This window comes from Ctenopharyngodon idella, chromosome 4 (genome assembly GCF_019924925.1).
Source record: "Ctenopharyngodon idella isolate HZGC_01 chromosome 4, HZGC01, whole genome shotgun sequence".
Taxonomy (NCBI): domain Eukaryota; kingdom Metazoa; phylum Chordata; class Actinopteri; order Cypriniformes; family Xenocyprididae; genus Ctenopharyngodon; species Ctenopharyngodon idella.
In genome coordinates, this window is record NC_067223.1 from 15059000 (window position 1) to 15071861 (window position 12862).

The 12862-nt window shown below is 36.4% G+C and overlaps 1 protein-coding gene across 1 annotated transcript; it reads right to left on the reverse strand.

Annotated features, from left to right (window-relative positions):
• Positions 1 to 267: 267 nt before the first annotated feature.
• On the reverse strand, positions 268 to 12821 carry e2f7 (E2F transcription factor 7). The gene is made up of 13 exons (XM_051892462.1): positions 11150 to 12821; positions 10378 to 10476; positions 9985 to 10284; positions 9694 to 9844; positions 7367 to 7588; positions 4905 to 5063; positions 4680 to 4817; positions 4416 to 4586; positions 4098 to 4167; positions 3536 to 3830; positions 2625 to 2796; positions 2216 to 2538; positions 268 to 1472 (listed from the first exon to the last, which is right to left on the reverse strand). The coding sequence occupies exons 2-13, from the start codon at positions 10474 to 10476 to the stop codon at positions 1323 to 1325; spliced, it is 2250 nt and encodes a 749-aa protein (XP_051748422.1). The 5' UTR covers positions 11150 to 12821; the 3' UTR covers positions 268 to 1322.
• Between the last annotated feature and the right edge of the window lie 41 nt (positions 12822 to 12862).

Consider the following 12862-nt stretch of genomic DNA (forward strand, 5'->3'; position numbering starts at 1 on the left):
AGCAATTCAGTGAGTTGCTATGATTGCATCCAAATACAGATGCATTAATAAACATTGTGATTGTGTTCTTGTGATCATAATCTCAGAGAGCAAATTATTAGGAAAGATTAAAAGTAGTGTATTCGAGATGCTTAATGGGAAATCAATGTTGTACATCAGTCTTTGTATATGCTGCCATCTTGTGGTCGCACAGAATTAAGTCCACCTGTGCTGTGCATTTTCCTATTAGAAATCAACTTAATTATAATGCAAGCGATTTAACAAATATTGCATTTTGCATATATTTATTTTGTATTACATGTACGACACCTGTGTCCATACATAAAATGATTGAAAATACATCTGACAAACACAAAAGCACCATACAGATTCATCAGTGCAGCTTTAAACACTGACAGACAAAAATTAACATGTATACAAAAATACGCAATGCTATGAGTTACAGTAGAATAACTGTAAATACTGTACAGCTTTATGAATTACACGCTGTGGTGTAAAAATCTAAATGTAACTCCTGTACGGTTCCAAAAATAATTTATTACTACTCTAAGAACAATTAACACATAAACACACTTTGTTTTTAAGGAGTACAGTACTGTGATAATTCCACTTTGTTCCAGTGATTGCAGATCATATTCACTGGTTATTCAAGTATGTCTTTGTTTCCTATTCATTTCAGACATTAGCACCTCAAACTTAAACAGAAAAGTACAACCACTATTTTGTTGTTTATCCCCAAATACACTTTTCTATTCATTCACTCTTAGTGGCGAAGGCATCATGTAACAAACACATTTCTAAGGCATGTCGGCTTCATCAATATGGCACTTTTACAAACTGTTTTACCTGGGAATTAGTGAAATACTAAACGCAAATGAACATAGTACTGCGCAAATCTGTGGTTTACTCTCAGAGGCTGATCCAGACTTAATTCATTTTCACATTTTTAAATACGTAGTGCTAGAGCTGGATTGATGATTTTAGCCTCTGGAAATACTATAATAAATAATAATTGTAAACAAAATCAGGCAATACACTGGTAGGATATTAAAAAACTCCAAAATACTATCTGAAATGGTGTGGGGGGAAAACAAATCGAGCCACAAAAGGGCGTGTAACAGATTATCTCCAATATCACACTATAGACCCTGAGTGGAACTTTAGTATCTGTAGTTATCCTCTTATTCTGATGTTAGTAAACAGGAAATGTTCATATACGAGAAATAATTCAAGTAAAATTTTGCTGTGTAATGCTGTTTCTGTCTTTGGCACTGTAGCACCACAGAAGCCTGAAAACCAATGACACAAATGCAGCAGCTAATTTAATTGGCTGCGGTGTGTCCGATGTCCAACCTCCTCTGGGCGGAGCCTCTTTTGCGTGCCGCTGTTTGGGTGGTGAGAGACCCAAAAGCTCCAGGTGTCTCAAAGAAAGATTTGGACCCCAGCGCTGCTTCCTTTGGTGTCACAGGAGTCTGAAATAGCAGACAAAAAATTATATTTAAAATATGAGATTTCTCGCAGAGGTAAAAAGCTCTCACGATACTGCCATGACGGACCGTGAGGGTGAAATTAGCATAGAATATGCCACAGCTACGTTGACATTATGCCTCCACTGTCGTTTGACTTTTTTTTATAGAAATAAAAACCATTTAATTCAGTTGGATAACGGTCGCTTCAATTCCATCAAGCTCATCCAACACGAGCTGCAGAGTCGTATGTAGTGCAGCAGGAATCAGAGTTCACTGATCATGTGACGACTAAGTGACGATGACTGACAAGACCATGGCGGAGGATTCCTTGCACAACAGAGCCTAAGCGTCTGACAAATGTCTTATCTTGTAGAATGCAAGCTCCGCACCACCGCTCCCTATTCAAAGAGTACGAGCGATTGCGAAAACAAAACTCGAGCGCGCATTCAAACACGATTTCAATACCCCACATTTTGAAAGCGGCTCCCTGATACATGCAAATATCTCCCAATATGAAAGCTATCTTAAGCCCTATTACAGGAGGACGTTAGAGAAATTTGACGTACTTTGAGATTTTAATTCTGTTCGAATCTGCCGTGTCTGTGTTTTTCTCTCACAACCTCTAAAATTCCAGAGCAAATTACTTACTGTTTTTCAGCAAACATTCAGGCTTTACAAAACTGTTTCGGCTGAAACCGAATATTAATTTTTGGTGCGTCACTACAAACAGTATGCAGTACACTGACCTGTGTTTGTGCGGGCTGAGGGCTCTCTTGTACTCGTGGTCCCTGTGGTGAGAATGTGGCCACTGGTATTCTGTGCCCATGATGCTCAGGGCTGCTCAATGTTTCAGCCACATTAAATGCCCCTCCTGCCATCACAAACGAGGCTGGTGACAACATGGTGGGCATGCTGAAACTCAAACCACTGCTGGCAGCTCCCTCAGCGCTGGAGGTGGGCATTGTACCCGCTATAAGCGGTGAAGGCACCAAAAAATACGGCATAGCTACAGTTGGCACACCACCTTGTGTATGTCCCGCTGGCATGAGGAAGTTCAAACCGTTCAGACCTACAGAAAATGAAACGTTAGAATGAGCGTGCAATCTGAAAGTTTGATATTCACTGGTGGTGGTAGACACTCAGGTTTTCATGTACCTGCTGTGTTTGGAACATAGAGGTAATGAGAGGACACGAGGGCATCTTTGGGACTGGATGTTCTGGCGTCTTCCTTATTCATCGGCCCAATCGAGGCCTCGTCCCACGGGGAACCTTCTCGAGAGCAGATCGGAGACCTTCTGGCACTGGAGCTCGAACTCTCAGTCTCACCCTATGAGACATTCAGACATGCTAGAGATCAAATTACAGCTTTCATAATTATAATAGTGCTGTTGCCATTATTTTATAAAAGAAAAAGCCACTCAAGGCTGTGCATTACAGTGATTTCACCATGGTAAAACCTGTTCCTGTGTATATGTGTGTATATATATAAAATCACATAAAATGAGCTGATATTGATCTCATTTTAATTCAAACAGCCTAATTATTCAAATTTTACATAATTTATTATTTTATTGTATTACATTTTTCATTATTATTATTTTTTTGTTATTTATTTTTGTTCAGCTGTTTTTAGAACCTGAGCAACATTTTGTGCATGAAAGTTGCTACACAAAAGTTATTACTAAATTCAAGTATTTTAGATAAAATGACACAGAACATTTAATAATTTTTTTAATATATATATTTTAATATTAAACTATTCTGTTATTTTGTCAAATACTTCAATTTATTAAAAATATATTATTTGTATAAAAGCTTTCATTTAATTTTTTTGCTTTAGTTTTTTGTCTTTTTAAATGTGTTTTTTTTATTTTTGTTATTCTGTTTTTATATTCTGAGCTGCATTTTGTGTATGAAAGGTGCTATACAAATAAAATGTTATTATTAAATTAAAATATTTGAAATAAAATAACCCACAGAACATTTTAATACGCTAAAATATGTATATGCATACTGATGTGGATGAATACATGTATGCAAGTTTTAATCAGGCTCATAACACTCACTGTTTCACTTTCTATGGACGTAGAGCGTTTGCCTCGTTTAGCTGCCTGATCATCTTCCTCTTCCTCCTCTCTCTCTCTCTTTGGATTTCCCTCCCTGTGGCCTGAGACGGGTGACCTCTGGTTGATGCCCTCGGGCACATGTCCGCTGTACACCATGAGCACGGGTGTTTGTGGCAGACCCGACAGGTACGCTAATGGGTGAGAAGCAAACTGGGCTGAAACGGGCAGTGACGCATACGGGACGTCAGCTTGAAGAGGCACTGCCAGTCCGGTAGAAGACACTACAGGGCTTCCACTGCAAAAGTACAGAACACAGTAGTTAGTGATCAGTGCTGTTATTGTTAACTAAAACTTAAAAAGTAAAGTAAATACTATAATAGTTTATAAATAATACTAAAATAACACTCGGCACAATGGTTCATGCATCAGCTCTAGGGTTCGAACCTACAACCTTTCAGTTACAGGCTCAGATCTTTACCCAATGCACTAGAGTTTGTTAATGACTAAATTTTGAAATATGTGGAAATTTCTGCAAATACAAATTCTGTACAGGTGGACTCACCTGTCTCCAAACTGCAGTTGACACACTGCACTGTTGTTCACACTCTTCCTGGAGTAATCCACCGGCTCATCTGACAACACAACCATGAAAAACATCATATTAAACTTCAGTTACATCGAATGTAAGTGGCACACCAACATCATTGGTTGAATCTTCTCTGCATTTCTCCTCTTCTCTAGCTCGTTTCCTAATCTAGTTATCTAATAAACCTGGCATTGTATATTACGAATATTGTTGGCTTTTGCTCCTCTTTTCTAAGTCGCTTTGGATAAAAGTGTCTGCTAAATGAATAAATGTAAAATGCTATTCAGTTCTCACCTGTGGAATGTCTGTGAGGTGTGCTGGGGGCGGAGCTTATCAGTCTTTGATTGACAGGAGGGGCTGGAATGACCTGAAAGGAGGCGTGACGTGTCATCTTCTCTCGTCGTTCCCCGATGCCCGTGACGGAGGTACTGATCTGAGCTTCTGAGACCCTCATATCATCTGAATCTTAAATAAATAAAAGACATGCAATAGATAATCAAAATAAACATACTAAAGAGACTTAAAAAGCTATTTTGCAAGTTTATAAACAGGACTTACCGCTGCTGCTGTGGAAATCGGCAGGTCCGATCCATTTAAAGACGGGTTTACGGCTCTTTTCTTCTCTCACGTGAAGTTTCTTGATCAGATTCAGGCTGGTCAAGACATTAGCGATATCATACAAGCGTCGTACCTTAGCTAAACAAACAAAAGAGATACACTTAATCAATAAAAATACAAAATATGCCCTCCATATATGACAGTTCAAAATGATTGACGTCTTACTTTTATACTTGCTGTGGCTGGACTCATCCTGACCCTCCTCGATCAAAATCTTAGCAGCCGTATCAAGTGTAACGGTCTGTGTTTTGGACACCAGGAACAGCATGACGAACTTCTGGCTCATGATGCGAAGCGATTTATCCTTCCGTCTGCTGGAAGCCGCTGTATGAGAGAGATAAACCATGCTTACAACACTGGAAAACATGTAAAAGTTGTCTTTCACTCTTTAAAATAAAGCTCTTCAGAGAACCACATAGCAACTTAAGAATCAGTGAAAATGGAGGAATTTGGCAAAATGATGCTCCTTCAGTTTTAACAACTGTGGCACTGAAACAAAGACGATGCAAGACGTGAATAACGGATAAATGAATAAATTTGATGTGACTGGCAGGAGAAAATCAGAGATAGTGGATATGAGGAATGGCATCATTGGTTGGTGAATTGGCTGGTCGAGTGACTCTTGCCCTCATGATGGGACAGTAATAAGCTTTTGTTAGGAAGGAAAGCCGTTGCTTAGCGACAGTGGCCACATGGGAAAAGAAGTCAGCAAACACAATAACCACATTAGAGGTTCCAGACGAGGACAGCAGGACGTGAGACAGCTTCATTTCTTTATCAAGTCATCAAACTCAAAAGCTTTAATGTAATGCACACCGCCCTCAATGTGAAATTAAACACGTGGCCACTGAGCAAACAAATAAATGGTAAATAAATATACTGACTCGAGCCATTTAAACAATCATATTTAGTGTCATTATACAAAAATATATAAAAATAATTCGATTTGGTGATCATATCGTACTGGCAAATATTTGGGGCTTTTATTTCATCATCGACTGATGGAAGCAGAAAAATGTCAGAGCTTTTTCGAATGTACATTTTAAAAATGATGACGATTTAATTTGAAGCATGCATAGTTATATACTGGTGCTTTACTGTAGGGCTGTCAAATTAAAATTCGAATTTCGAATATACGTTGAATTTAAAATAAAAATCCACATTCGAATGCCAAAACGGTGTAATCAAATTTTAGGTGTGCACCAGGCAGCCTTATTGAGATGTGATGATGAACCCACTAGATGCAAAACTATTTGCAGAAATGGGCAATTGCTCAATGCAGAGAAGATCTTGGTTATGTCAAAACCGTAACCAAGCCGTCCACACACACAGAACGCATTTTCTGCACTGCTTTTCCATTGGTTTCTATGTAAACATGCACTAGACGGACATCTTTGATCATTGCACATGTTTATTGCACTTTAAAATAAACATGTCTCGAGTCTTTGTGTTTTTTTCCATTCCACTCCATCTCATGTTTTTAAACACAAAAAAAGTACTGTGTGATCGGCACTTTGGCTCTTTGTATTAAACTATGAATTAATACATGATGCTGTAATTGTTTATGCAATTTACAGAATTATATTTGATTTGTAAACATTAGTTTAGTTTATGCACTTTTTTACAGACAGTTACATACAGTCATGCTATTTCATTGCTTTGAATAAACATTTTAATGCAGTGCATTAATATTTTGCTCATTGCGCCCTCTTGTGGTCCCAGGAGATAAGCCAAAAGCTTTTGTCCTCTAACTGAAATTACGCCTTTTAAATTTGAATATAATTCGAATATTAGTAATATTTAAGCGTAAAATTCAATGTTTTTCGGCCATTTTACAGCCCTACTTTATTGTTGTTTAAAAAAATACTTTTTACAGACAAACAATGTAGATTTAAAATGTCAGAAATAAAATAACTTACATATTGTAAGTATTATATTATTACAATTATAATATAATAATTTCTATATTGGTAAAACATTTTTGGCACAAAATGGGATACTAATTTACTTAGTTAAACCAAATTAAAAAAAATAAAATAATAAAATATATATATATTTGTATTTCAAAATAATATTACTATATATTCTAAAACCAAGTCTGCTTAAGTTCCGCTATATATAACTATATTATTACTGAACTGAATGTAGTTTCTCCAAGCGAATGTGATGTGATTTAATCAGGTGACCCCTACAAGAGCTCAGCAGATGGAAACATGTCTAAACCTGTAGCTTCATCTTCCTCTCTGAATAATTATCTTTCCTCCTCAGCCTGTCTGCGAGAGTGGGGCACATTTATAACAAAGAGTCCCTGTGCTGTGATGGGATTACCTGTGATCAACACAAAGACCTGGAAACCAGTGTTGTGATGCCCGAGACGCTGTTAATGGGTGACTGATTAATGGAGCACAAGGGTGGGACACTAATAATGGTGTTATTGGGCCAACCGTCACTATTTGCTTTTAACAAATAGGGAGCAACATAAACCGTGTAAGTGCAATATGGTGAATCATTCAAATGCCGGTGTGCATCATGCATCAACTAGTCAGACATAGTCAGTTTTTGTGTCTCATACTCTTGATGAATTCAAACCAAATACTTGTAGAAGAATATGTATGTGTGTGTCATACCGTGTGTGTTTTGCATGTGGTGGGCGGGATACGGGCTGCTTCCATCTCTCTGGTTCATCTGCAGATGGTAGCCCTGCTCTCGGCCCGCCTGATGAAGTTCCTGCAGGGTCTGCGGCAGCTGCGAGCGCCCGTGCCACACGTACAGGTTCTTCGCCATTCTTCTCACCAGCATCAGAGACTCCAGCACATTCACAATGTCGTAGATACGTCGCCTCTCAACGCCTGCGTCACAGAAACGGTTCAGTTCAGTTTATGGAAACACTTTACGTTTAGATAACATGAACTAACAATGAACAATACTCAGGGTTCCTACATATTTTCCATTTCAGAGTTCCATACTCTTTTAGACTCAAATTTCCAAACCCATGTTTAACATAAATGGTTCATAAAGCATTACATTTGGTATATAGTACAGTCAACGTTTTTTTTTCTCCCATTGTTTTTCTCGAAGTGATAAGATGCGCTTACATGAAGAGAAGAAACCTAAAACGCTTTATAACCTGCATATATTCCCAGCAAGCAATTCTACGTTTAAAAGACTAATAGCTGTCCAAACACAGCCCAGATGTTCAGGCAAAATTTGAGCTGTCAGTGAAAATATAATAGAACAAATGAAACAAAACACCTTGTAATAATCACTGTTGACTTTGTGTACATGATGGAATATCATACACTACCAGTCAAAAGTTTGGAAACATTACTATTTTTAATGTTTTTGAACGAAGTCTCTTATGCTCATTAAGGCTGCATTTATTTAATAATAAATACAGAAAAAAAAACAATAATATTGTGAAATATTATTACAATTTAAAATTATGGTTTTCTATTTTAATATACTTTAAAATATAATTTATTTCTGTGATGCAAAGCTGAATTGTCAGCATCATTACTCCAGTCTTCAGTGTCACATGATCCTTCGGAAATCATTCTAATATGCTGATTTGATACTCAGTTATTATCAATGTTGGAAACAGTTGTGTTGCTTAATATTTTTTTGCAACCTGTGATACTTTTTTCAGGATTCATTGATGAATAAAAGGTTAAAAAGAACAGCATTTATTCAAAATATAAATCTTTTCTAACAATATAAATCTTTACTATCACTTTTTATCAATTGAACACATCTGTGCTGAATAAACGTATTAATTTCTTTCAAAAAAAAAAAGAAGGAAAAAAAATTACTGACCCCAAACTTTTGAACGGTAGTGTATATTGTTACAAAAGATTTCTATTTTAAATAAATGCTGAACTTTTTATTCATCAAAGAATCCTGAAAAAGTATCACAGGTTATAAAATAATATTAAGCAGCACAACTGTTTCCAACATTGATAATAAATCATCATATTAGAATGATTTCTGAAGGATCATGTGACACTGAAGACTGGAGTAATGATGCTAAAAATTCAGCTTTGCATCACAGAAATAAATTATATTTTAAAGTATATTAAAATAGAAAACCATAATTTTAAATTGTAATAATATTTCACAATATTATTGTTTTTTTCTGTATTTATTATGAAATAAATGCAGCCTTAATGAGCATAAGAGACTTTGTTCAAAAACATTAAAAATAGTAATGTTTCCAAACTTTTGACTGGTAGTGTACAAGTTATTTTGGGAAAAACGACATTCAAGGTTATTTTGGCTAAAAGTGTTACTCATAGCCGGACTAAATCGGGTTTATAGTTAACCTAGACGGTGAAATGATGGCTATTGTTTGCTCAGTTCACCTCTGACACATTGATACTGTAATGGTGGTTTCAATTCAATTCAATTTTGGCTCCTTTATCTGTTGCTGGTTTGAGTGGCACATTCGATTAATGAAGTTTAAAAGAGACTTGTTCATAGTAAAAGACAAAGAGCTTTGCGTAATGAAAACGTGCACCTTGAATTTATTCAAATGTGTTTGACAATCACTAAACTTTTGCCATGAAAACACTCTGCTTGTATGATAAATTTATTTTTAGAAATTCTTGATTTGATATGTTAAAAAAAACTAAATAGGGTTACTAATATTTTTCCATACTTTTCCAAACTGCGTAGGAACCCTGAATACTTTTACAGCATTTATTCATCTTAGTTAGTGTTAATTTTAACATTCACTACTAATACATTATTAAAATCAAAAGTTACATTAGTTAATGCACTGTGAACTAACATGAACTACATATTTACTAACAATAACAAAGATGAAAAATGCTTTAAAATATATTGCTCATTGTTAGTTCATGTTAGATAATGCATTAACTAAAGTTATAACAAATGAGACTTTATTTTATACAGAAATGATGGGGTTGACTATGTTTAGGAGTTATTTTTCTCTTACCCAAGCATGTGGCCACCTCATCCAGAGAAATATTGATGCTTTCCGAATTTTCAGGGTAATCAGGGTACAAGGCCAGAAATTTCTGACACAAAAGCCCCAAACTCTTCTGTTTGCGACTGGGTCTCCTCTCAGGATCGTCTACAGCTTCATACTGAAATGAAGAGAGAATGACGTAGATAAAACTAAAACTCGCTTGTATTCCTCATTAGTAAGTCGCTTCTGCTAAATATACGAATGTAAATGCACATATTAAGCGTACATTTTAAAACATTACACTTATTCTTTTCGTACCTGACACGAGTCATCGAGTTCTTCCTCTTCCTCCTCCTCTACAGCTTTCTCTTCATTTTCAATGGGTCTGAAGAGGGTTTTCTTCATCTCTCGGTCGCGGATATCTGGGCTGGCGGCGCTGATCAGCATTTTCAGGTTGGCTGTTGGGGTCCAGGGGTCCGGATGGGCCCTCTCAGTGTGTTTAATGGGGGTTATATGGGTGATATCTGGGCTGGAAACTCTCCTATGTCCGTTCACAGCTGCCGTCACAGAGTCACACTTCAGTGGGGTCGTTTTCCTTCTGTCCATGCAGATGTTCTCCTGAAATCAGGGTATTAGTTAAACATCTAATGAGATGCATTACCATACAATTCAAACACAAATAACACGTTAATAACATTCAGATCATCTTACTTTATGGTCATTCATGCTGCCGGTATCATCCGAGCTTGTCTTATTCACTAGTGTCCTCACACTAAGCAAATCTTTTAAAGTTAAACACTTCATCTCCATCTAAAAAAGAATATTCAATCAGTTATAACACACACATTACTATTAGTATTAGTAAAATCAGTTCATTGCTGAATAATTGATAACAATGGTAGAGGTTATATTTATTTATTACATTATTAGCATATATTATCAACTATCTGTAAAGCATTAATTTGATGTTTCTTAACTTATCAATGAATGAAAGTTGTTAAAAAGTTTTCCCAAAAGTGATTTATCCAAATACTACTACTAAGTAGCATTACATTATCAGTATATTGGATGTTATATTACATATTATACTACTAATGCATTAAATAAGGAACATACGAGTAAAAAAAGTGATCTGATCTGATGATGGTGGAAAGATTTTGGCGCAAAGATCAGTTGCCTGGTAACGAAACCAGATTCTCAGAGGAAATAACACTGATTAAACTTTTTTATAAATAATATATATTTATATTATTGTCACAATATTGTATATTTTGTTTTGCATTATATTGTATAAGATCAGCAGCATAAGCATACGCTTTTAATATATATTAATCCCATATAAATCATGTCTTTTTCTGTTTATTTGAATACTGGTAAAATGTCTGTTAGTAAAAATCAGACTTGAGTTTAAGTTAATTAATTTATATTATTTTTTTTTATATATCATGTAAGTCTTATAGAAGATTTAACTCTATATTCTTACCTTAAACTTCCGTCCTTTGTGTAAAAAAATCCTAAAAACGTAAATAAATCCAGCGCAAAGGTGATCCTTCTTTTTCCTCCTTATAAGAACATAATTTTCTCTCTAAATCAGAAGATCTGAGCTTGTAATCTTCTCACTTCATTCGTACCGCTGGTCAGGCCACTATGAATCACCCGCTCAAGCTTGTTTTCTGGCGCTCTAAAGAGCTTCACCCTCTCAGCCAATCACGACAGCGCTATGCAAATAAACCGGCGGTGATTGGCTGAACGAGGAGGAAATTCCTCAAGGCGACCATTGCAGCCAATCAGAGAGTCGTTGTGACCAAGCCTGTGGGGGTTTGTTGGCGGGGCAGTAGGCGCGCTCTTCTCTCATCTGCTACTACGGTTATAGCAGGCGCGCCTTAAGTTTTTAAGGCTCAGCAGGGACATAATTAATCATCACAGATCATTAATTACCATTATATAAATGCCGAATGTCTCATGGCGGCTTTTAATGACAAGCTCAGGCAAGAACAAAGGTGAGTGACACAGGTGGGGTTTTTGGCGCGACTGAGGGCTTTCTCGCGGGAAGGAGTGTAATATGAGAGGATACCCCACACCCACTAACTACCCCCACAGAAGGGTGCTTTCAAAGCCATAGTTATAAGAATATTAAATAGATCGAATAATATATCTAATAATAGCCTTAATAAATAAATAAATCATGTATCTGGCTGTAACTGAGGTACCAGTTGCAGGGTGAGGCTCCATGTAAGATAATATAATCTCCATTAAAATATAATAAGTCTTATATATTATCTTAAAATGACCTCAAAACAAACAAGTCTTGGGTTTGTTTGGGTGCAGTGCACCTTACATCATCTTCACTGTCATTTATATATCCAGATTAGTTATTTATATGAGGCCACTAAACGCAGTTCATTTAATTTTTCAGTGAGCGGTTAGTCAAGTGGATGAATCACATTTGCATGATTATGCAAAATTGGAGAGAAAAAGAAGTTGAATTAATTTTTTTTTTTTAGAGCAGCACACTTGCAAACCCACAGACAGCACATATTAAACACCAGAGTCTGAGATTGTGCCATGTAGGTCAAATAAATCAGTGTGAAAAGAGTATAAGCTGGAGACAGACATAAGGAGGATTGAATGCGTCTGAAGATGGGCTGAAGTGGCAAAGAAAAAGAGTTTGAGTTTCCACAGACAAGCAGAAGAGCTGAATATTATAGTTCACCCAAAAATGAAAAAACCCTCAAGCCATCCTAGGTGTATATGACTTTCTTCTTTCGGCCAAACACAATCGGACGTCATATGTCGGGTCAGAGGTCACCCCTCCGCCTGAACTCGACTCTTGTGAGCGCATGATTATGGTTTATAAAGTTTTAAATATGGATATTTTTCTTCGAAAAACACATCGCTTCCCTTCAGAAGGCCTTTTATTAACCCCCTGGAGTCGTATGGATTACTTTTATGATGGATGGATGCACTTCCAAAACTCCCATTCTAAAGCTGGAAATATCCAGGATATTTTTTAATATAACTTCAATTGTGTTCGGCTGAAAGAAGAAAGTCATTATAGATAGCTTGAGGGCGAGTAATTTATGGGATAATTTTCATTTTTGGGTGAACTATTCCTTTAAAAAGTGCCCCTGGCTTCCATTGTTATTTAAAAACTATGATTGTGATAAATTCATGTCCTTTAAAGTAGCATTGTCAT

Excerpts from the sequence above, each read along its gene's own strand:
- e2f7 (XM_051892462.1), bottom strand. The coding sequence starts at position 10,476 with ATGGAGATGAAGTGTTTAACTTTAAAAGATTTGCTTAGTGTGAGGACA. Across the intron at positions 9,845-9,984 it reads AACTCGATGACTCGTGTCAG|TATGAAGCTGTAGACGATCC; the intron begins GTACGAAAAGAA and ends TCTTCATTTCAG. Across the intron at positions 3,831-4,097 it reads CAACTGCAGTTTGGAGACAG|TGGAAGCCCTGTAGTGTCTT; the intron begins GTGAGTCCACCT and ends GTACTTTTGCAG.